This window comes from Miniopterus schreibersii (genome assembly GCF_964146895.1).
Source record: "Miniopterus schreibersii genome assembly, chromosome: 1".
Classification (NCBI taxonomy): domain Eukaryota; kingdom Metazoa; phylum Chordata; class Mammalia; order Chiroptera; family Miniopteridae; genus Miniopterus; species Miniopterus schreibersii.
In genome coordinates, this window is record NC_138101.1 from 172756539 (window position 1) to 172780100 (window position 23562).

At 46.9% G+C, this 23562-nt stretch overlaps 1 protein-coding gene across 1 annotated transcript in view; it reads left to right on the top strand.

Moving 5' to 3' along the window:
• PRKCH (protein kinase C eta) overlaps positions 1-23562 on the top strand; it is a 199801-nt gene that overhangs the window by 113771 nt on the left and 62468 nt on the right. The window contains exons 7-9 of the mRNA XM_081161696.1: positions 1537-1664; positions 4523-4666; positions 4852-5025. Coding sequence (XP_081017822.1) covers positions 1537-1664; positions 4523-4666; positions 4852-5025 — 446 coding nt within the window. The remainder of the gene's footprint in view (positions 1-1536; positions 1665-4522; positions 4667-4851; positions 5026-23562) is intronic.

Below are 23562 nucleotides of genomic sequence, written 5' to 3' on the forward strand. Positions count from 1 at the left end.
GAGCTCTTGGCCTTGAGCCGTCTTCATTGAGTGTTGCTATAACGATCTGGCTGTCATGGGTGCACTGTTGAAATATGTGTGAACTTCACCCAGAAGCCTGAGACACACCCTGAGTCACCAAGGGAGGCAAGGATGGCATTTGGACAACTTTCATTGCCCGGATGTACCAAGCCTGCTTGTATCAACAGAAAGGGACCAGTTGTTTGTTTTTCAAAAGGGCAAATTCTTTTCTCTCTTTAGAACACCATTTAATAGTTCTTTTTTTTCATATAATCAAAACAGCTCATGTATAGCTTTGGTTTCAGCCCTGCTTGATCATGAGCTGGATGGTCTCACATGGGTGCGGGTTTCCAACATCAGAGTCACATTCTGCTTTTGTGTGGCTGTTGCTAACACGCAGAGCCACACATGGGGCTCACTGGCTTCGTTCTTGTCTCTGGTGGCCCTGAGGGGAACATCCGTTCAGTGGTCCAGCTCTTATAATTTTTGCTTTTATCATCACATACTGTTTAGAAAGCCCGCTGGAGGCTTGTGTGTCCCCATTCCAGCTTTCCCAAGAAAGGTGGATTTCCCACAAAGTCATGAAGCTTTGGCCTCAGGGCCCCTCCCTCACCAAGGCACCTTCCAGAGCACTCCACTCGACTGGAGGTTCTTTTTCTTAAAAAGGGCACGGTACCCTAAATTCCATAAACTCGGGGCCCCCCAAACCTGAACCCCTGAGCACTTCCAGAGATGCAGTGACCTTCCGAAAAGAGCTTGTTGCTGCTGATCCAGGACTGCCTCCCATCAGTCAGCAAGGCCGCGGAAGAAACCGGATCAGAAACTTCCTGCTGATCAAACCTGGGGTCCTCTGTCATCCCAAGTCAGTCTCCCCTGCACAGGAGTTTAGCTCACTTCACTCTCGTCTCGCAACCGCCACCGCCATTTACGGTGACCTTTAAAAACCCCTCTTCCTCCCCACTCGCGCCATGAAGAAGGTGGAGCCCAGGCTGCAGGCGCAGAACCACAGCCCCACAGGATGCACGCCCAGTGCTGTGGAGGCTCCGACCACAACAATACTCAGAACGAGGGCTTCGCTCAGAGGTTTTCTCTCCGAAACACCATTTCCATCCTGTCTGAACAGCCATCTGTCTACTTGTGTCTGCTGCCTTTTATCGAGAGAGAGAGAAGAGCGTAGTCAGTTGGCATGATTCCATGTCATTCAGTGGACGGAACCATCACTCTGACAGTGTCCCCATCTCTCCACTGAATCGTGCCCTTAAATCCGCGGTAGCTGTTCCACGTGATTTAGATGCATGTCTTTCAGCAAGTCACCGTGTGTGGGGGGGGAATGTATCTGAAATGTATTATCCTTCAGCACCGAGGCTTTCTGCTTCTGCACAGAAAGAAATAGGTGAAAATGCCCGGGGTTGGGATGAGTGAGCAGTGTTGGGGGAGGGCGGCCTCGTTCAGCCGCAGCGCTCTCGGTGCCCGCGTTCCTTCTGCAGCGCGCTGACCGGCTCCTGTCTGAGCGCGGTTCCCTTCTCTTCCCCGCAGTCTGTAAGATGAACGTGCACATCCGCTGCCAGGCGAACGTGGCCCCGAACTGCGGGGTGAATGCGGCGGAGCTGGCCAAGACTCTGGCTGGGATGGGCCTCCAGCCCGGAAATATTTCTCCGACCTCGGTGAGCCTTTGCTTTCGTTCCCGTGCTGTCACTGAATAGCTGTTCAGATGTGGTAAGCCCGAATGAGCGCACGTGGCATAATTAAGGTTCCTAATCTCAGCAAACACAATAAACAGGTTTATTGCATTTTTAAAGAGCATTTTGTTCCGTGAATCAGAGTCTATATGCAATTATATGACAAGAAGTAATGAGCGTGCAGATATAGCAAGAAGCAGAAAGATTTTAAAAGCAAACTCAGCTCCCTGTCAGTGTGGTCTGGTAAAAAGCTTGGAATCCAGGGGTCTTGGCTAGGCCCCCGGCAGTGCAGTAGACCCGTAACAATGGGCCTCAGCTTCCTCCTCTCCTAAGGGGTTGAACTTGAAGCCTTCTGAGGTTCTCCACAGCCCTGAGATCCAGCAGTTGTACAGTTTTGTTTATAGATTGCAAATCTATCTCTCAAGTTCATTAACAGACAGGAGTTCCTCCCTCTCAGCTCCCGGGAGTGGGTGGAGTTGTGTCAGTTGCCTTGAACAAGTTTTGTTTGCCACCTGCTGTTGTCCCTTAGAACCTCAACCACTTTGCAGGCTCACAACCTATTGCTGCCTTCCTGGCCAAGGTCTGCAGAGAGCGGGGAGGAAGCGATGGCTACAGCTGTGATTTCTGAAAGATGGGGCTTGATATTGAGAGAGAATTCTAGACTTAGCTGTTGAATGTGGCTGGGACTTTGGAAAGAAGGCACGGTCACCATCAGGTTCTTGGTTATCCAGAACATGTCAGCTAAGCGCCCTGTTTCCTTTTTACTGAAGAATACTTGGTAACCATAATATTTCAGGAAGGCACTGGCAAAATCCATCCGAGTCTCTGTCTTTGGATAGACAGGCAGGATGCTAATACTGTGAGGGGGGTTCTAATGCACAGGGCAGCTGTTCCTAAGGAGCGTAGATTAAAGATTTCAGCCAGAACCAGGGCTTCTAAAATACAATGGGAATAAGATAGACCATGTGGCACACCCTCTAGCAATAGGCAGTGCCACTTGTTGTATGTCAGTCACCAGGTAGCCTTCATATTCTGATATTTAATAGAAAGTGAAAGGTACCTATTACTTGACAGTGCACATTAAAAAGAGACAGAAAATCTTAAGTCTATCAAAAGCAAAGAATGGGTTAAAAAAAAAAAAAAGATTGAGAAATACTGGCTTAGAGCTTTCTGCCAGCGCAACCCAGCCAGGGGAAGTATTGAAGTAGAGGAAGTGAAATTCAAGCTGGTAAAATGTTTCTGTCTTTGAAAAAGTTGTAATCAGAGATCTGGAGAAGAAACTATTAAAACCATTGGATTTTTAAGATGATCCATTTTATATCTTGCTGTCACTGTGTTTTTGGGTGGAGTAGATAAAATCCTTGTAGTTTCCGGCTATTGCAGAGTTGTTTATTGCAAACATTGTATAGAAGTTGCCCCAGATATGCTTTTCAAAAAATCTAAATAGGTCAGAAGGTCCAGGATGTTAGACTTTTAATTTGTTGTTCAGTGGTAGCTTGCATTATAAATGTTCCCAGATGGACATCTGCAAGTTACCTTGCCTTGAGTGGGTGCCCTCACCATGACGGGGCTTGTCCCCTTGGTATGGGCCAGAGAACCCACTGAGGAGGCCTTGCTTCTGGTTTGGTGAGACTGGAGCACTCATTGTGCTGCTGGTCAGCCATTCTAGAGGGCAAGCTGACTATGTATCAGAAGTCTTCAAAGTTTACACTTTGGCTTAAAGAATTCCATTTCCAGAAAATTATCTTAAATAGATTATGACGAACCTGATGATGATTATAATGACAACACAGCTCATGTTTATTGAATGTGCTTTACATGCATTTATTCATTTACTCCTCATAATAACTCATATAGCAGACGCTATAACATCCCCTTTGTTGGAGGAAACTGAGGCACAGACAGGATGGGTAGGTAACTTCGCCAAGGTCACCGTTAGGTTGCTGAGCTGTGATTGGAACCCAGGCAGCCTGCTTGGAAAACTAATCACCCTGCTCGGAAGATTTGAATGCAAGTATGTTCACTGTGGTGTTATTTATACTAGTAAGAAATGGGAGATAACCTATATTTCTAATAGCAGGGGAATTAGTGAATAAATTGTGATACAACCACAAAATGAAATATCAGACAGCCCTTAAAACTCATGTTCTTGGAGAGAGATGGAAAAGACACATGACAAAATGTTAAATTAAAATGTGTTATGAAGCGATTTTATTACATTTTAAGAATTAATCAAGTTGAAGACAGCTGTGTGTGTGTGTAATTGTTTTTATATTTTTGTTTTTGAGGGGGGCTGGTGAGATTACAGGTATTTTAAATCTTATCCTTCATACTTTTGTTCATTGTTCAAGTTTTTATATTGATTTTTATTTCTCTTATATAATTTTAAAAATTGTAAAAATAATGTCGCTTCATTCATTTGAGTCCCTTTATGGAGTCCTTGGTCCTTGGTCCCTGATCCTCTGAGCAAATGCTGAAAACCTCTTTGTAGGAAGTGGACACCAGGTGGCGCTCTTGGCCCCTGAGCGCCCCGTGGAAATCCACTGCGAGGAACTGGAGGGATCAGACTAAGGCGTTTGTGTTTCTATACACGCCCACTTGAGCATAAACTGAAACTCTGTGGCTTAGAAATATTTTTAAGTGATTCTTCCCCAGATACAGTGAGCACAGACCACGAGCTGATGCAGAGGTAATTTTGAATAGCAGAACCTGATCACTTGTGAAGCTGAATTATCTTACCCCACGGGTTGTATTGAGTGCTGAGGCTGCAAGTAAGGTCTTCTCCATAAATGCTTCATGCGCACACTGTGAGTTCTGACTCGATGTGTCCCTTCTCTTTACAGAAGCTCGTTTCCAGATCAACCCTAAGACGACAGGGAAAGGAAGGCACCAAAGAAGGAAACGGGGTCGGGGTTAATTCTGCCAACCGGCTTGGTATCGACAACTTTGAGTTCATCCGAGTGTTGGGGAAGGGCAGCTTTGGGAAGGTGAGCCTCGGCTTTCACTGTTCAGGGTAAAGTAAGCGCGTTGCGTGTATGTCGTCTGGGCTTGTGTGTGTGTGTGTACACGCTCACGTTCCCCACGTGTCCTTCCCTTTCTGCCCCGTGCGTGCCCACACCCTGAGGACGGCACGAGTTCTCGGCTCACGCTCCCTCCTTCCGCTTTGCCATAGGTGATGCTTGCAAGAATCAAAGAGACAGGAGACCTCTATGCCGTGAAGGTGCTGAAGAAGGACGTGATCCTGCAAGATGACGACGTGGAGTGCACAATGACAGAGAAGAGGATCCTGTCCTTGGCCCGCAGTCACCCCTTCCTCACCCAGTTGTTCTGCTGCTTTCAGACCCCTGTGAGTAGGATGCGCATTCCCAGCCTCCATGGCCTTCTTTCTTAAAGAGTTGAGACAATATGATATTGAGGATTTCATAAAGTAGAATTATCAGAAACTTTTGGGGGATGAGCGCCCGTGGGAGGGCCATAGGAAGGTCCCCACTGACTTCTGATGACCTGCGGGAGAAGGTGAACCCAGTGAACTAACCAATTTCTTTCATGGCATCCTAAAGAAGGATCACTTTGAGGGTGGTGTCCTAAGATTTAAAGGTCTTTATAGGTAAGTCTTCTCTAGCAAAGTGAAGGTTACTGAAGTCTAAGAATAGAGTAAATGTCATGGGCTGCTTATCTTGGTGACTTGGACCTTCGCTCTGTCCCTAAATGTTTAACAAGAGCTCACCCAGGGTGGGCCCAGAGAAGGCACCTTGATCTGTAAGGCCCCAATGCATTGCTCCTGGCCTTGACCAGGGACCCTTACCTCCATTGTGTGGGCTGATCCTGGGATTCAAGTCTGTCTACCCTCTAATGGTGTGCAGTTAGGAATGCTTTTGGCTGCAGTTAACAGAATGCCCAACGAATAATGGTTTATGCAGTAAACAGAAAGGATAAGTTTAATTCTTTAATACAAACGTTTTTCTGGAGGAATCTGGTGGTAGCAATGTTAGGGTTGGCTTAGTTGCTCAGTGACATTGGACATCTCTTCCCCTTGGAGTTTCAAGTTATTTGCCACAGTGCTAAACATTACACCTCACAGGGCAGCATCCGGGGGAGGAAGCATGGGGGCAGAGGCACAGGGCTTCATGGGCCACTCTCCTTGTATCAGGGAGAGAAAATTCTCTCTACGCTTGAGTCACCTGCTCACCCTTAGCTGCAAAGGAGACTGGAAGAACAAATATCTAGCCAGGGCAAGCTGGTTTACCATGGTAGACTCCCACCAACCTTGACTCATCCCCTGCGGTGGGCACTGTGCTGCCCACTTAGCACTGGGCTTCTGTTGTCAATGAAGAGGGAAGATGGCTCCTGAGAAGCCACCAAGAAGGTCTGCCAAGGTATTTCAGAACTTTCTCGTAGTCAAAGGCATTCTGGGAGAGTGAATTTGGGACGTGCCCCTTGTCTGTGCTACCATCAGGGCAATAGGGGCGGGGGCAGGATAGGGACACCCCACCTACCTGATCCAGGGACGGTGCAGTGCGATTCCACGGAACCAGGTGAGTTAGCATTAGTTAGGCCAAAGGCGAAGGAAGGCAGATACGCATAGAGAGTACCAGCAAGTGCGCAGGTGTAGCAGTGAGCGAGACCGTGAGGGCGAATGTAGTGTGTGTGTGAAGAATGGAGGGTGAGGAGGCGCCTGGTAAGAACTGAAGCTGCAGAGATGGCCAGAGCCAGGCCATGAAGGACCTTGCAGGCTGTGTTAAGGAACATGAACTCTAGTCCTCAGAGCAAATCAAAGAAATTTAAGCAGAGAGATGACATATCAGATTGCATTTTTCAACTGTAAAACTGATTTTTTTGCAATAAGTAATATAAGCACCCTCCAATATCCATATCTTTTCTCTGAAAGAAACAATTACTACTAATTTCGTGTGTAGATTTTTGAAGTATTTTTTGCACATGAAAGCATACATGCATACCACATATATGCATTCATATTTATTTTTTTAAAAGCAATGATGGTATACATTTCCCACCATTCTACACCTTATTTTGTTGAAAATGTAATAATGTATCTTGGAGATTTGTTTCATATTTGTATATACAGATACATAGTTGCCTCATTTTTAATGGCTGCATAGTTTTCCATTTTGAGAACATGCCACAATTTATTTGTTTCCTATTGCTATGTGTAGGTTGTACCCAGTCTTTTATTTCAGTCATTATTGCAGTGAGTCCCCTTGTGCTTTTATCCTTATATATTGTGCTTTTATGTCTATATGATACACTACGAGAAGTTGTATTTGTTCGGAGTATATGCATTTAAAATTTTGACAGAGTCCGATTGGCCTTCTCCCTCATAGCTATTAAAGATAGCTAACATGTTACCACCTATATACTAAGCATTGTTCTAAGTGCATTATGTATGTTATCTCATTTAATCCTTACAGTAACTCTATGAAGTAAGTTCTATTAGCATTAATCCCATTTTACATATGAGGAAACTGAGGCACAAAGAAATTTAGCTTCTAAGTAACAGAGGTTTTGATTCCAGACAGTCTGACAATAGAGCCCAGGCTCTTACCACTTGCTTGCTGAATTTCTAAGTTCACACTCCCAAACCATGAGAAGACCGATTTTGCCCACCCGCACTTCACAGCTTGCTATCTATCATTTTGATGATTGGAGAGATTTAAAACATAGTTTCTTCAGAGTTCTAATTTGCGTTTCTCTGACTGTGAGTGAGGCTGAGCATTCGCAGATGTTTAAGGGTCCCCTGTATTCAAATCCTTGTTGTAAAGGACACATGTGCAGCCTGGGGAATGGGTGGGGCAGGGAAGACTGGAAGCTGGGAGCCAGGAGGGTGTATTAAGGGGATACACAGTGTGTACTCCCGTGCTGTCCAAGCATATTGGAAGGAGCTGGGGTGTCAGCTAATAGCTTCTTAGGCCACGTTCCCCCTGCACTCCTTCCTTCCTCATGGTCTGGGCTCCTTGAGGCTACACGCTCCTCACCGCATGGTCTGTGGCTCTTCCAGACAGCCCTGGATTCCATGCTGCCCTGTCATCTTGCCCCTGGTTCTCTGTTCCCATGTCTGGGGTCCATGGTTCTTGTGGAATTCCAGCTCTGCCACCTCCACTGCTACCTAGAGTGTTTCCTGTGCTCTGCACTTTGCCTGCATAAAGCCCTTCCCTCCTCACCCCCCTCACCCAACTGTTTTCCCAGAGATGAGTGGGGTGACAGCTCAGGCTTGAAGCACCCTTGCAAAGAAGGGTGGTACTATTTGGTAGGTGATACCAGTCGCCTTCTGCTCATACCATGAATCAAATGATAGGGCAGCAATGGCTCAGGTCATCCTCCCAGGGCCCGAGCCAAAGAGTAGATGGTTACCTGTGACATTAGGTTAGATGATCTTAATCAGCTGATGACTTTGAAAAGTCAGACCATGGACAGGCTATTTAGTGAACCTAGTCTGATTGTGCAGCGGCTGTTGTTTCAAGTTACTCGAGTGAACAAATAAAGACGTGTCTCATACTCAGCTCTAGAGAGTCCCCATGATTGTGTAAGAAACAGTCAGAGGTGTCACCAACAATTAGATTTTGTTATGGTAAAGTAGAACAAAAAATTAACTTGGAACACATTAGGAGCCCAATGAAAGTAATGTATACAATGCAGAGTTTTCTAGAAGAGTATAAATTATGTAATATACCAAAATATTAGTGACCATGTGGGATTTCCAGTGTTCATCAGGTTCAGCCTTCATTAGCATTGGCCATCTTTGTCCTAGTGGCAGTTTCATGCGTGGCCACAAGGTGACACTCGTTACTGCAGGGTGATTTTTATTTCTCCACCAGATACAGAAAACTAGGGTTTAGAATTTGTGTTCTGCAGGAGATGTCCCTGAAGCAAAGGATAATGGGAATTTTCCACTGTCCTAAGTCCAGACGATAAAGTGGCGGGAACCAACTTAAAAGAATCAAATGAGTTTTTCTCGTGCTGAGACAGAGATACACAGTTTTCACTTTGCTATAGTTTATGACTTCTCTCAGGTTTGCAAGGTTTCAGACTCCATAATATGCATGGCATTTGCTTGCTGTGTGTCTGTCCATCTGTCAGAAATCCTCCGTGACTATCCCCACTTGCTGTTGAAAAACTAACTATAGAGAACAGAGAACATGTTCATTACTATGAGAAATTACAGCAGGTACATTATTACTTTTTAGCTACGCAGTTTGGCAGGTCCCAGCCCCCAAAGTGAGATGACAACCAGTGTGTAATGCTGAGCTGTAACAGCCTCCCCAGAAGAATTTAGAAGTGAGGTGTTAGCGCCACCCCCCAGCTATCTGCAAAGTATCCTTTCACTGTGATGACCCCGAAGAAATGCTCTCCTCTCCTGTCCAGCCCTGTGGAATGAGTGCCTCCGAAGCCCAGAGAAAGGGAGAACTACTTGCTGAGGGCCCCTTAGGCTGTAAGTGGTAGAGAAGGTTCTGCTCTGACTCGGGCTCACTCTGGGGCCCAGGCTGCATGCTTGGGCCCAGCAGTCGCACGCTGTCTTACACCACATTTAGGTCATTGATTCACCACCCGCTTAAGCACCTCCTATCTGCCCTGGCTGCCCTCCAGCCTGCTGGCAGGGAAGCAGCATTGCCCTTGAAAATGGAAGTCCCCGAGTCCTTCCAACTTTGTTTTCCTCTGTCTGAATGGCGTGAGCCTACCTTTTGAACCTTCTAGTTCTCGTGGTTAAAAGGAGACCAGGATTGCCGTGAGGACCAGAGGAGAGCATACAGACATGCTTTGTACACACGCAACACTATTCAAAAGTGAGTAGGCTTATTGTGGGGGTGACCACTTCTTCCCCACACCAGAGAAAAATGTTCTGGGGCTTCCCCAGTGGCCAGCACAGACCCCACACCAGAGCATAAAGCAAACACCCTGAAAGTAGGAGTTCCGGAGCTCCTTTTGTTCTTAGGAAAAACAATAAATAAGCACATTTCATTTATTTATTGACTTCGCTACGTAGGATTGTAAGCCCATAAGTCATTGCCCCTGATTTTTGCATAATGACACACGTTACTTGCAAGTGTATCATTAATTGGCATCCTCACGAGTTTCTGAGAGCGTTACAAATCCTAATAGTCTGTGAGTAATTTGATCATCTGAGTCAAGACTCATAAAAATGTTTATACTCTTGGATCTGTTTATTTGATTTCTGATAATCTAGCCTAAGAAAACAACATAAGGAATATAAAATAAGTACTATGCATAAAGAGTTTTAATTTTCAGCGCATTATTTAAAATGGGAAAATATTGGAAACAGCTTTGGCATTCAGCAATAGAAGTTTACTTAAATAATACAGTATTTGATTTATATTTTCAGGCAGTAAAGAGATCATTGAATATTAAGCAGTTAAATGATTATGTTTCAGACACTGTCATAAGCACCTAGAAGGTATTATTTATAGCGTGCAGTTCTTACAACAGCCCCGTGAGACACGTACAATTATCATCTTCACTTTGCTGAGGGATAAAGTGAAGCACTGAGGAGTCGAGTCACTCACCCCAAATTCAACACAGTCAATGGTGGAACTAGGAGGTTAGAGGCCAGGAAATAATACAGAATTTGTGATGATTACTGGCCTGTATCCATATCAATGAGCTGCCCCAGACTGTGAACTGCCACACCTGGCCCGATTTTGGTGGTTATATTTCTTTAACAAGGGGGGGTGAAAGGAGGGAGACATTATTAAGCCAGGGAGGACCCTTCCCCACCCTTTCAGGTTACATTCCCTTCACACTCCTTTCATCTTAATCAGTGACTGCTGTGTCTGCAGCTGGGCCCTCTGGCATTTATGGCCTGGAATCTGGGACCCCCACCCCCAGCTCCCGGGGCTCCCACGCTGGCTCTCCTGGTGCCCGGAGGGAAGAACAAAGGCTCTGCAGTAGCAGGAAGGGGAGTGGCAGAGTAAATACTGGTCAGATGCTTCGGTCTTTGTTCAGAGACCCAGTTTATTGAAGCAAAGGCTTCCATTTGGAAAACATATGACACACTGCGCCCGGACCCGGGCCAGGTTGGAACATTGAGCCCTGCAGAGCCTGTTCTCTGGGGAACGCTTAAGTTTGCACTGGGATGTGCTGCACACGCAGGTGGACCACAGAACACATGGACCCTCCCTTGGGCTCTCACCTGCCACCTGTCCTGTCTCTCTACCTGTTGGTCCTTTCCTCAGGACACCCGGGCTACTGACTGATGTCCACAAAATGGGTGCCTGGAGCTCCTGGCAGGGGAATCACTTTCCCTTAAGAAGCCACACTTTTCAGTGTCACTCAGCAGAGCAGGAATCCTCCCACTGCAAGTCAGGCGGTCCCGGAATCCTGTGAACCAAATGCTATCGTTACACAGCTTGTGCAAAATGCTCTCAGTCTACTGAACCCAGGCCTAAAACATGTCACAGGGACATACTTTTCTCTGTATTATTTTCTCCATTGTTGTTATGTTGAATCATAGCAAAGGGGGGTGTGTGTGTGTGTGTGTGTGTGTGTGTGTGTGAGATAGGCAGGCAGGCAGAAAAAATAGACATAAGAGAGTCCTGTGGCCCTGGAATGACCCTTTCAGAATTTCATCAGACAGGTAGCTACACGGTAATCTTTAGTATGAGAGCTCTGGGTTCTAATTCTGGCTTGTCATTAGGAAGGTTCCCTGCCTTTGATTTTTTTCCTAGATAAGCACCTCCACCTAAATCCTGTGTTCTTCCATCAGAGACCTGTTGTCAGAAATACCTCCAGAAAGTGACCCTCAGGCTGGCTTTGTGCACATGGGGGCTGGGAGGCTGCCCTGTGGCCCTGCACAGCCCTGCCCCACCCTGGCTGCATTCCAGCCCATCCAGCCCCTTTTCTCTACTAAGTGTTCAGTGAGCATCTGGCCGTGGCAGCCAGGCCTGTTCGTCTGCTGAGCTGCTGCCAGCGGCTGATCTGGAGGATGGGAAGGCACACGTGGCTCCTGGAGCAGCATTGCCCATTGTGTTCTGAGTCACAGTGACATCTTGGGTAACGGGACAAGGCCCTGAGTTGGTGGGTTAGGTGAGGAGAGGTGAAGTGCAGTAGAAGAAGCTGGAAGATGTTTTTCCCTCCGAGGGAGGAGGGTTCTGAGAGGCCTCTGTTGAGGCCACAGTGGCCTGGGCTTTGCAGAGCGGCTGGGTGAAGAATGAAAGAGCAGCAGTTGCTCTCCTTTGAGACCCTGCCATATGTTTTAGATGCTTCTATTCATTGCCAATGTCTATAAAACTGCACATTTTGGCATTCCATAAATATCTGTTGAATGAAATATTTTGTTTAATACCCAAAACAATCCAGGGAAGTATAGATACGATTATACTCATTTTAAAGATCTAGAAACTCATGCCCAGAGAAGTTAAATGACTGGCCCCAGGTCACAGAGCAGGCAGGAGTCAGACCATGGATTCCCTGACCAGGTCATCCAGTTCCATAATCTGTGCCACGCCCTTTGTACCACAAACAGAAACGTTCTCTCCAAGGAACGTGTGCAGCTAAGAATAGTGACATCAGGTAGGAATAGGTTAGTTTTTTTCACTATATATATAGTTCTGTGGCCTTTTATGAAATACCTGAGAATATTTCATCTTATATGTTTGGAACTAGGTTTCCTCTTTTCCTGGAACAATAGCTACCACAAATCCGATTCGATTCTCTTATGGGTCATTTGTTGCAGTTTGCCTTTGGCTCAGATCAAAATAGAAAATGAGCCAGAACACGGTGTTTCCCAGTCGGGCATGTTCCCAACTATTAATAGTGTCCCATCTGGGGACAGAACACATGCAGGGCATCTCCAGTCCCTGGGCTTCAGGGGGTATTGGGACCTCGGCCTTGTCCTCTCAGGCTGCCAGGCTTTCCAGCTTTCTGCGGGTGAACAGGGCCATGAGAGTGAGTTGGAAACAAGAGAGGCTGAGGTTCATGCTGTGGTGTCGGCTCTCTCTGCCTGGGTGGGACTGCGGTGTGACAAAAGCGTTCGGGAGGGTTGGCATGTTTTCTCAGTTTGAGGTTATTCAGTCATAATTGGCCTTGATGTCGCTCGCCACGGTCATAACTGATGACCTGGAGGTCAAGTAGACGCGCCACCGTGTTTGGTGAGACGGCTCATGGATTGTGCGCAAGCTCTGTTGACGTGTCCGAGACTTGCCAGGGTCAGACCTGGCCCTGTGTGCCCCGTGACTGATAAAGCTCTGTGGTGGGCGTCTCAGATATGGCTTTCCCTGGCCATCTGGGAAACTGCCAAACCAGAACTCTTCTGGCCTCCACATGGCCCGGGTTTGTAGCTCTGGGTTGGACCTGCCAGGACTGGCTCTGAGAATAAAAAATGTGTGTACTTTCTCTGCCCAATAGTTTCATGAAAGTCCATCATTCCAGGTCACACTGGCTGAGTGCTAGGCAAGAGAAGCAGTTCTTTGGCTCCTCAGTCCAGTCGAGAAGAGAAGAGAATATGGGTGGAGCAATGCCACACAGGAGGTAGCACTGGGCAAGTGCAGACATCACGTGAAGAGGAAGCACCGTTGAAAATGAGCACTGGGCTCGGGGGACAGCCATACCTGCGAGCCAGTCTTCCCTTGGGAGTGCACCCAGTGTGGCTACAAGACTAACACACCAATTAGCACCTCAGCAGCATCTGCGTGGCCTGAGGTGTCTCCCTAGGACATTAGGTTGATTCCTACCTTGACTGGCTGGGACCTGTGGGCCAGAGCCTGAAGCTGCATAAGTGGCTGCAGTGGGTTCCCACCCCCCACCCAGAAAACAGAATCGTGCAGTGCAAAAAGCTGACTGTTCTGGTGGAAACCACAGACCATAATATAGTCTAGTTCTGAAATTCGTGCATTTTCCACAGTTACTTCATTCCTGGTAGAAGCCCGGCTGTGTCCATCCCTTCTAGGCCCATAACTTTCCAGGGCCTCTCACAGCAGAATCAGCTGTGCCTGGCGTTATAAACTCAGCCCACTTGAAAGAATAGAGAATCACCCCCTGACAGCTGGGGACCGAAGGCGTTTTTTTGTTCAGCAAATGTACCACATGATCTCACTCATATGTGGAATCTAATGAACAAAATAAACTAATGAACAAGGTAGATAGAGATATAGAGTCACGAAGCAGTCGGACGAATTTTAGAGGGAGGGTGGGAGTGGGGGGCAGTAATCAAGAACTTAGAGGCCTAGATACATGACGTATGGACACAGACAATAGTGTGGGTAAGACCTGGGGGGCCGGAGGGATGCCAGGTGGAGGGGATCAACAGCAGGGAAAAGGGGACATCTGTAATATTTTCAAAAATAATTTTTTAAAAAATGCTCTAAGTGCCTTCACTGTGTGGGGCTCCACTCCAAGCCCTGTGGACACAGCGATGAATAAAGCACAGTGGGGACCCTGCCTTTACAGAGCTGTATTTGGGGGCCTGACAGCCTCTTCATATGTAACTGGTCACCATAACCACCGGAGATTGCTGTCTAGGGCAGGCTCAGAGCAGCCACCTGCTTAGAAGGGACTTTTCTTGAAGCTACATTTGCACATGAAGCACACTTTTTTTTCCCATGGGGTGCATTGAATTTCAAACATGACGGAGTTATCAGGAGGAAGCCCAAGCTGTGGGCACTGCCTCTGCTTGGCGATGGATTGGTTCCCTGGCACTACTGGGCTGGGGGGGCCCAAAGCAGAAGTAATGGGAAGAGCAGCCCCACCTGCTTCCCTTGCTCACCATTGCTCTCTATAGTCTTCCTTGCCCCTCTGGTCGACTGGCCTCCTCACTGACAGCCCTGCACGCGGCTGCAGGAACACATCAGCCCTACATTAACCCTTGTGCCCACGCTGACTGTTCTTCCTGCCTTCTGCTGTCAGCTAGTACCCTGCAGACCCTCCGTGCTCCGCTGGAGGACTTTCGCATGCCCCGTCTTCCTTCCAGGGCCACCCACTGTGCGAGTTGTCCCGCTTTTAGTATATTTGTAGAGCAAAAGAGCACGCTATATTTACAGCTCACTCCTTCCCACGTTCTTAGAACGGCCTGTAATGACTTATCGCTCAGGTGTTATGAAGGGAGTCTTAGAACTCTTCCCAGAGTCTCTCAATTCCATTCTTACGGTGTATGGTATATGGTATTTTAAATGTTATAATAATGTCACATATAACTCCCAACCAAAACAAAAGAGGAGAGCTCTTCTTAGCAAACTCCTCCCCTCGCCCCATACCTGTTTTCCTCTTTCTGTGCAGTGGACCACGCCTGCCTCCATGTTCTTCCACGCCTCCCTCCTCCTCACTCCCAGGGAGCACTAAGCCACGGTCCCCTTGAGACGTGGGAACTAGCCGGTGTCCACAACAAGCCCAGACCTTCTAAGCCAGTGGTGAAAGGTGGTTCAATTGAATGAGGCACAACCGACAAAGCAGGGAACAGATAAGGGGGAGCTGACATAGACCAGTTAAGGTTTCTCTTCTGGAGTCTGTAGAACTGAGGCCTGTTCATTAACCTGATTTGTCCCTCAGGACTCAGGCTCAGGACAGATCTGAAGGAGGAGATTCCCTTCCACCTGGCTTAGCACTTTATCCCCACCACCCTGACCCTCACCAACAGGTCTAATAGTTTATTTTATTATTTTATTTTGTCCATCACCGTTTCTCCCCTCTATGCTTTCTTCCACTTCCAGCCTCCCTTCCCCCCAATCACCACACTGTTGTCCACTAACAGTTTTAATAATCAAATGGCTAATGAATTTTCAACCTTTCCAGCAAAAAAAAAAGAAAAGAGAAATTCACGAATTTGCATAATGTGACGTCACTTGCCCACTCCTAACATTTGGGGTGGGATAACCCTGTGCTGTGAGGGCTGTCCTGTGCATGGTACTGTTAGAAGCATCTCTGGCCTCTGTTCTCTATGTGCCAGTAACACCTCCCTTGTTGTGACAACCAAAAGTGTCTCCAGACATTGCCAAGTGTCTCCTGGGGAGAAGCATCTCCCCCGGTTGAAAATCGACTGCCTTCCGTGAATGTCAGGTGGTCTATCCTAGATGTGAGAAGTCAAGTGGGCTAGAAGATCATTTTACTTTATTTTATTTTAATGTTTTTAGAGAAAGAGGAAGGGAGAGAGAGAAGGAGAAACGTCGATGTGAAAGTTGCCTCCCTCATGGCCCCCGACCAGGAATCGAACCGGCAGCCTCTTGGTGCATGGGATAACCCCCAACCAACTGAGCCACACTGGCCAGGATGATCATTTTACTCTTTAGGGGCCAAAGCAAAGTGTCAAATCTTTCTCATAAAATATAAGTATTATCTTTTTTTCCCCCCTGAGTTTGTAGACAGGCCAAGTTCCTGTTTGGGGGCCCCTAACAGCTATTGGTGGCTGCACTGTGGCACTGGTAGGGCCTGGAGCTCTGGGCTGGGCGGGGACAGCTGAAGCACACAGGGTCCCTGGAATGGGAGGGAGGGTTCAAGGCTGCCCCGGGTTCTGGATGGTGAAGCCTGCTGTGCTAAGGCAGAATTAGCAGGGCCTGGGGTAAGTAGGGTGCAAAAGATTAGCTCAGTGAGCATGTATTTAAAATTAGTTATGTTTAAAAGCAAGCAATTGAAATGCCGCAGCTTCTTTCTTGTCTTGGCATTTAATGTTTATACTTCCACCTTACCGTCATGGCGCTGAATCGGTGGTATTTTATGAAAGTCATCAACTCCACCCTGAACTTACAGGATGCCTGTCTGTGATAATCAAAGCTTGAGGAAAAATTTTTCAGCCAGGGTAGAAAAATGTGTTGGTAGCAATACAAATGTGCTTTGGGGAAAGCAAATTGCTATTTTCTTTTGTTTTCCACACATGGAAATACCATTTCATCTTACAGGTACAGATACCTTAGATGCTCTTTTTAAAACCAAGTGATCTCTAAATATTGAAAGAAGACCCTAACCACTAGAGACATTGGCTATTTCTATATTAAATGGTAATATTGTATGTGTCTTGCCTTTTTAAGTCCACTCAGTAAATGTTTACTGAGCACACATTATGTGCTAGGGACTGAAGACATATAGAACAAAAGGTGGACCCGTCCTCCAGTTGCTTTCAGCCAAGGATCATGCTAAACACAGATACCAATAACACTGTGATGGAGAAAAGAAGGTCATGGCTTGGTCCTTGGGGAGGTTGGAAGAGCTCCCAGAGGAAGGGCTGTCTGAGCTGGGTTTTGAGGGTGAATAGGAGCCCTACAGTCATAGATGTGTGCAGGAGAGGACAGCCTCCCAGACAGAGGGAATAGTGCAAAGGCACAGAGAATTAAAACGTATGATGTGCCAAAAACCCCAAAAGACTTGATGCAGCAGGAATGTAGGAGAGGAAAGGGGGTAGTGATGAAGAAGCGAAGCCATAGTGGGTCTGACATCCTTTGCTAAGGAGCTTGCCCTCAATCGTGGAGGTGAAAGGATCTGGTGAATCGGGGAGCAACATCAGATCTGCATTTGAGGAGGTGCCCTCTGGTGACTGTCTGCAGGAGGAGAAGATGGGGTGGGGAGATGAAGTAGGGGGGGTGGACCTAGTGAAGATGCTGAACCAGTGGTCTTTTGAACCTGCCTGCTCCAAGACAGTGGTCATGGGAGGGAGTGAAGTCAAGGAAACACTAAGGAGATAAAACCAATAGGGCTTTTTAGGGCAAGAGTGAGAGGAGAGGCCAGAGTTCTGGCCAGTCAGGAGCCTGGGGGAATAGAATATCATAAATTCACTTTGCAAGAAATCCAGGGGTAAGGTGTTTCTTGCTCAGAAACATGGTTCAGATGGAAGATAAAATTTTGTTGCCATCAGTGTCCTCTTGGTAGAGTAGAAGCTATCACTTAAAATAGTTCAGTAGGTGTTAATAGATGGAGAAGAGAGGGGGCTGAAAAGGGAATTCCAAGAGTGGAGAAGGGTGGGAAAAAGTCAGAATGAAGAATCAGAGGGAAGTGACTTCTAGGGAGAGGAATCAGGTGCCCAGATGAAGTCAGTTCACCGAAAGACTCAGAGCATCCTCCAGGTGTGGGGTGAGGCTTTGGTGTAGCCGTCTCGGTCTGTGCTCTCATCCTTGCCGCTTAAAGGGCCCATCTGAACTCTGTGTGGCCAACTGAAGCTTCTACAAAGTTAAGGCAATGCCCTCTCTTCTGGGCAAACCCTTTCGTCCATTTCTGATCACTTTGCTCCTCACTTGATGAGACTTTGCTTCTTTACTTTGGTCTCCCTACCACTGTAGTAAGCTCTGCATCTCCCTCCCTCAGTGGACAGTGAAGATCAGTATTTCACCCATATTGCTGGAAGGGTTTGGAAGAGGTTGTGGGGAGTCATTTGCTTGAACACATCTCATTCCCCAGCCAGAGGGCCCCATGCTGAGGCTTCACTGGAAGAACCAAGCTCCAAATAGCACAGGGAGTGCACAACCTAACAGAGACTTCAGCGAGCACTGCGCACCGGGGGGCCGAGGACGGAGCGCCCTCTCCGCCAGCAGACCCCCAGGCATCATCTCACAGCAGATGTGGAATATTCTTGGCCAGATTCACTACTTCTCTAACTGGGCAAAATGTTGAATCAGACAAACTCAGGATCTCTTCCCTTGAGGCAGAGACCCCTCATCCATCCACAGATCAGAGGAAGAGATGAAATCTTGGTTTCTTTGAGAGGCTGCAAAGTTTAGGAACCGCTGTCAGGAAAGAATGATCTAAATAAGGAAAATGGCAGTTTTACTCTGCATTCTATAGCCCCGTACAAACTAAATCCATAAAGACTGTCAACAGACCTGCTATTGGGTGCTTGGACCAAAATCTTTATAAAGAGAGTCACTCCGTGTGAAATAATAATGATTTAAAGGAATCCTATTGCGTGTACTTTTAAGTAACTAAACCTTTTTTAAAAAGTAAATAATCATCCAAGATATCTTCATTGTGAATCTAAACTCATAGTTTAGATTTGTGAATGTAATTCAGAATTAAAACACCATATTCAGTTAGCAATAATCTGCTCTGAGATGCCTGTGTGTCCAGGCTGACAAAAATTACCTTTAGTAACTAGAATATTAACACCATGTGCTCTTATTTCCATCGCTCGATTAGAAGTACAGCAATCGTAGGACTGCATAGAAATGGCATTTGGAATAGTATGCAACTATTTAAAAAATTATGCTTTTGATGACCAAGTACATCAGGAAATATGTACTATAAGTGAAAAAGGAAGATATATATATATTTTAAAACATTTATTTGTTTTTTATGGGTTTTTTAAAAATTGATTTTAGAGAGAGAGGAAGGGAGAGAAAGAGGAAAAAAAAAAAAGTCAATGTGAGAGAGAAACATAGATCAGCTGCCTCCTTCACGCCCCCTACTGGGGACCGAGCCCGAGACCCGGGCATGTGCCCTGACCGGGAATCGAACCAGCAACCTCCTGGTGGCTGGGACGACACTCAGCCAACTGAGCCACACAGGCCAGGGCAGGAGGATATATTTTTAATTTTCTCTTTTCTTTAAACATGCTGTAGAGAGTTAGGTGTAAGTAGGATATAGAGAGAAAATAATTCTAATTAAAAACATTTCTCCCTAAAATCTCCAGTTCTCTGGATACTAAAAGCCATACAGATTTTTGTTTCTCCGTACATTTGGACTTGTGTCTCTGGGTGTCAAGATTATAGGCAATTTTATTTTCATTGTATTTATTTTTCCTCAGTTTTGCATGTATTTACTTTACAATTACATTTGAACTATAAACATATAATTACTTTTACACAGAGAAAAAAAAACCCAAAACTTCATAAATACTAAAAGGAACTGAAGGGGCATCAGGCAGACCCACTTCTTTTGAAGTCTTCTACACACTAACTATGGGCAAGGGCCACTTCACCCACCTATTTACACTTTAATTACATAAAGCATATGGATAGAACTAGTCCCGGCAGTTTGTTCCAGGCTTTCCTAACATTCTGGTTTACATTGTATCAGGAAACAAAAATCGCCTCCTGCCATGTTAGTACCCAAAGGGTTTATTAACTCTCACCAGGGTCCAGGCACTGTCCTTGGTGGCATCTTCAAAGGTGCCAGGTCCTCCACAGAAAACAAGACCAAGTGCAGTGACACTGGGCAAGGTGTGTATGGACCAGGGACATCAAAGGATCCCTGCCAGGGAGGGAGGACCTGTGCTCCTACATCACTGTATCCCTGATCATGTGTTTACTGCTTATTTATGCACTGAGAACATCCTGGCCCAGATGCTTTACAGTGTCTTGAACTGCAGGTTCTGTTGCCCCATTGTTTCCCTAGTCTGGCATATATGCCAGGAAGCCCTGTCGAGTTTCATTAAAAGAGATGAACATGGTGCATCCTGTTTACGAGAACAACACTTGGTTTTTGAAGAGAGAGCTGTGTGTTCCTCCAGGTTTGAAATGCAGGTTCCTAAGGGCTTAATCTATTGGAGACATATTTCTCCTACCCAAAGATGCGTCTCTGAGCTAAGACAGGACGTATCATGCCCATGGGCTTGACAGAGGGGTTGCTGGGTGATTGAATTTAGCTTCTGCTATCTTCTGGGCTGTGCAAAATAAGTCAGGGAAATAAAAGGAAGCCATTAGATTCTCTCTCCTTGTTTCTTCCTTGAAGCCTCTGTGATCGTTCTTAATGTGGTTAAATTCTAGTTGTTTCTGGTTCAGGCATGGTGCAATCTGATTTCCTCACCAGGGTGCTTTTCCGCTGTGACCTCTCTGATGTCAGTGACTGTTTCCTGTTGATCTGAACTCCCATTTCACCCTGTAGCTGACTTTGTCAGAGAGGAATCATAATGCAAGGGGCATTTGTAAGAAATTCAGCACAGTGGAATTGCCGGAGATTGCCTCCTCCTTGCCCACAGCTGTCGATAGCGCTCTGCAGCTTTTGATACAGGGTTGGTTCATTTAGAAATAATTCCAAAACAATTCTTAGAACTAGGGTAAATAAGTCTAGATGTGACTCCCAGCTTGACGTTGCTTTGCAGCAATAATTAAATGAGTCATTAGCTTTCAATGTTGTTTCTAGTCTTTGAGTTATTTCCAAGAGGTCATCTGCATTTTCAGTGTAATACATCTTCAAATGAGATTTTTATTTGTGGGTTGTAGGGACTGTGGATTCTTGCTGTAAACAGAAAAAATCTTTCTCATTCTGTCGATAAGAGTGAATCAACTTTATAGAAGCGGTGACTAGCTACTGCCAAAAGTCTCACTTATTATAATGTGCTAGTGGGGTAGCACAGATTTGCAATAATAGTAATGAGTATGGTTATAAATTCCTGAAACAGAGAATATGAATTATTGTCTGGTCTCAGAAAGTTAGAAAACAGTGGAATAGGTTTACGTGTTTTGGTTATCAAATCTAGTTTTGGAACCCCTTGCTTAGGTATCACTTCCCTCCTCATTGGGTCAAGGCCACGACCATGTGGTAGGAGGGAATGCCCCTTCGTCCCAGCTGCTGGCCTAGGCGTCCTCCTGACCTTTTGAACCCTGTAGATCCCTGTCTCCCCTGAGTCGGTGGGTTTCTGCTGCTCTTTTACCCCTCCTTACTTGCCAGTCTCGGAGCTCCCTGCGTGAGGCGCCCTCTCTGCCTCCCCTGCGCGCAGCTCCCTGGAGCAGGCGGAGATGACGAAGGCGGAGATGATCATTGCTAACATGTATTGAGCACTCCCTGCGTGCCGGGCACCTTGTGAAACTCTGAGCTCAAGTCATTTCTTCCTCACACACCTGTCGGTCGTCTTTTTATCCCCATTTTGCAGGTGAGAGTTTTGAGAGAGACAAATAAATACAGCACAGCAGGGGCAGCGAGCGTTCACATCCCAGGCACCCCGGCTCCCTCCCCACGGGCTGGGCTGCTGCTTGGTAACACCCAGACTGGACCCTGGCACAAGGTTCCTAGAGTTAGTTTTAGTCCCTGTGTGTGACTTGGTAATAACAGTAGCTTCTGTTTGCTGAGATTCTTTTCTGGGCCCAGTGCCATGCGAGGCGCTTTGCTTCGGGTTTAATCCTCTTGCCATCCCCCTTATGTGTTATTACCCCAGGTTTTTAAATAAGGAAACCTCCTGCCCCTTGACAATTGGTGTGTGTTTCAGGTAAAATCCCCCACCCCCCCACCCCCCCGTAGGGAGTAGCAGAAAGCTCCTTAACCAGGGTCATGCAATCAAGGGAGAAGTGATAACAACAATTCAGAGATAAAGGGGATGTCTCGCGGAACACAGGGGCGGAAATTGGCCGCGTCTCTCCCGGGGTCTGAGACCGAAAGACACGAGGAGCCCAGGTTTCCCTTCTGGGCCCAGCCTGCTCCCTGGCTGCTTGTCTCTGCCTCACTCTGTGTTTCTCCTCTGTTCTTCCTTGTGCATCTGCTCATTAATACATCTGGATTTCACCACTCTGATCTACGCAGACATCTCACATGTTCACACCACAAAGGCAGCCTCAGCTCCCCAACTCATGTTTCCTCATTTCCTGCCTAAATTAAAACATCTCCATCACAGTTCCAACTTTCTGGGAAAGAGGCTCAGGGAAGCCCAGCTTGGTCCAACTGGGCGTGTGCAGGATGCCCAGCTCTTACCCACACGATTGCAGTCAGGACAGTTCTCTGAGAAAGGGATCAGTGAGCTGAACAGTCACCTCCAAAGGTATCTGTCACAGGGGCCCTAAGGAACTCATCTCTGGCTCCTGCTTACCCTGTGGTCACCTTTCTGGGGCAATGTCATCTCGTCACAGGTACCATCTTAGCATGTCACTCTCATCAATCCAGCTGATTTGTCTGGAACCTTTCTTCATGCAATTGCCCATCAGTTTTACCTCCTAAACAACAATCCTTCTGAGGGGCTTTAGGGAAGGCACTATCAGTTCAGGGCATATTTTTATCCCCTTCAGCTTGGGGAGTTGACAGTCCTGAACTGATAACAGTTGGGCAGACTTGGCCCAGGTGGCAGAGGGTTAATGGAGCCAGCAGGTGATGACAGGACTTCTATTATTAACCAGGCACCAGCCCCTGGGCCTCCAGAAAGTCACACCAGCAGGGCACTGGGCTGGGCGGGGGATTTCTGAGTTGCTTTTCTTCCCCCAGGTGTTCTTCACCTGTCTTAATGAGTTGCATTTGTGGTTGGTTGAATCTGGGACGAAAGGGAGGGAGGGACGGACGAAGGACGGAGGACTGGGCCACTTGGCTTCAAAACTAAGGTGAAGCCAGCCTCTAGGACCTTAGGTTTCTACCATGCAGGTTAGGGCAGAATTGACCTAAGAGCAGCTGGAGGCCTCAGGGAAAGCTGGGCAGATACCCAGATTCTGGGAAATGGGGCTTTGGAAACACTGGGATGGCTGTCTGCACAGGCTTAGCTATCTACACAGACTCACTACAGAAGCAGCCACCTTTGCTATCACTGCCCAGGGTGAGATCTGGAAACTTCCCTGCTCCAGAAGTGAGTGACTCATGACAACTGTAATCCATGCTGCCCATCACGTAGGGATTCCAGGTGCTTCCTGTAGTTGCTTCACAGTTGAGTCTGTGGAGCATGACCTCGTGTTCAAGACCAGCCCTTGAACAGTGCAGATGGAGAGTGGAGCTGAAGGCAGAGGTCATCTCCTGCCTTTCAGAGCCCCACGTACAGGAAGTCATCTCCTACCTCCTTCAGGAGCTTCACATACAGGCCTCTGCCTTGTAAAGGGTGGGCACTGCCTGTGAAAGGTTTCCTTTAGGTCAGTGGAACTCGTGCTGAGGGGTAACACTTAGCTGGAGTGACTTGTTTTTGTAGCCGATGTTTTATTTTATGTGGCAGGGAGGTAGGTTCCAACACTTGCGGGAGTCTTTTTCAAGCCAAGCCCCGTAGCTGCCACCTGTTTTAGCTCAGACACTGGGCCTGTAATTATGGTAGAGACCAGTA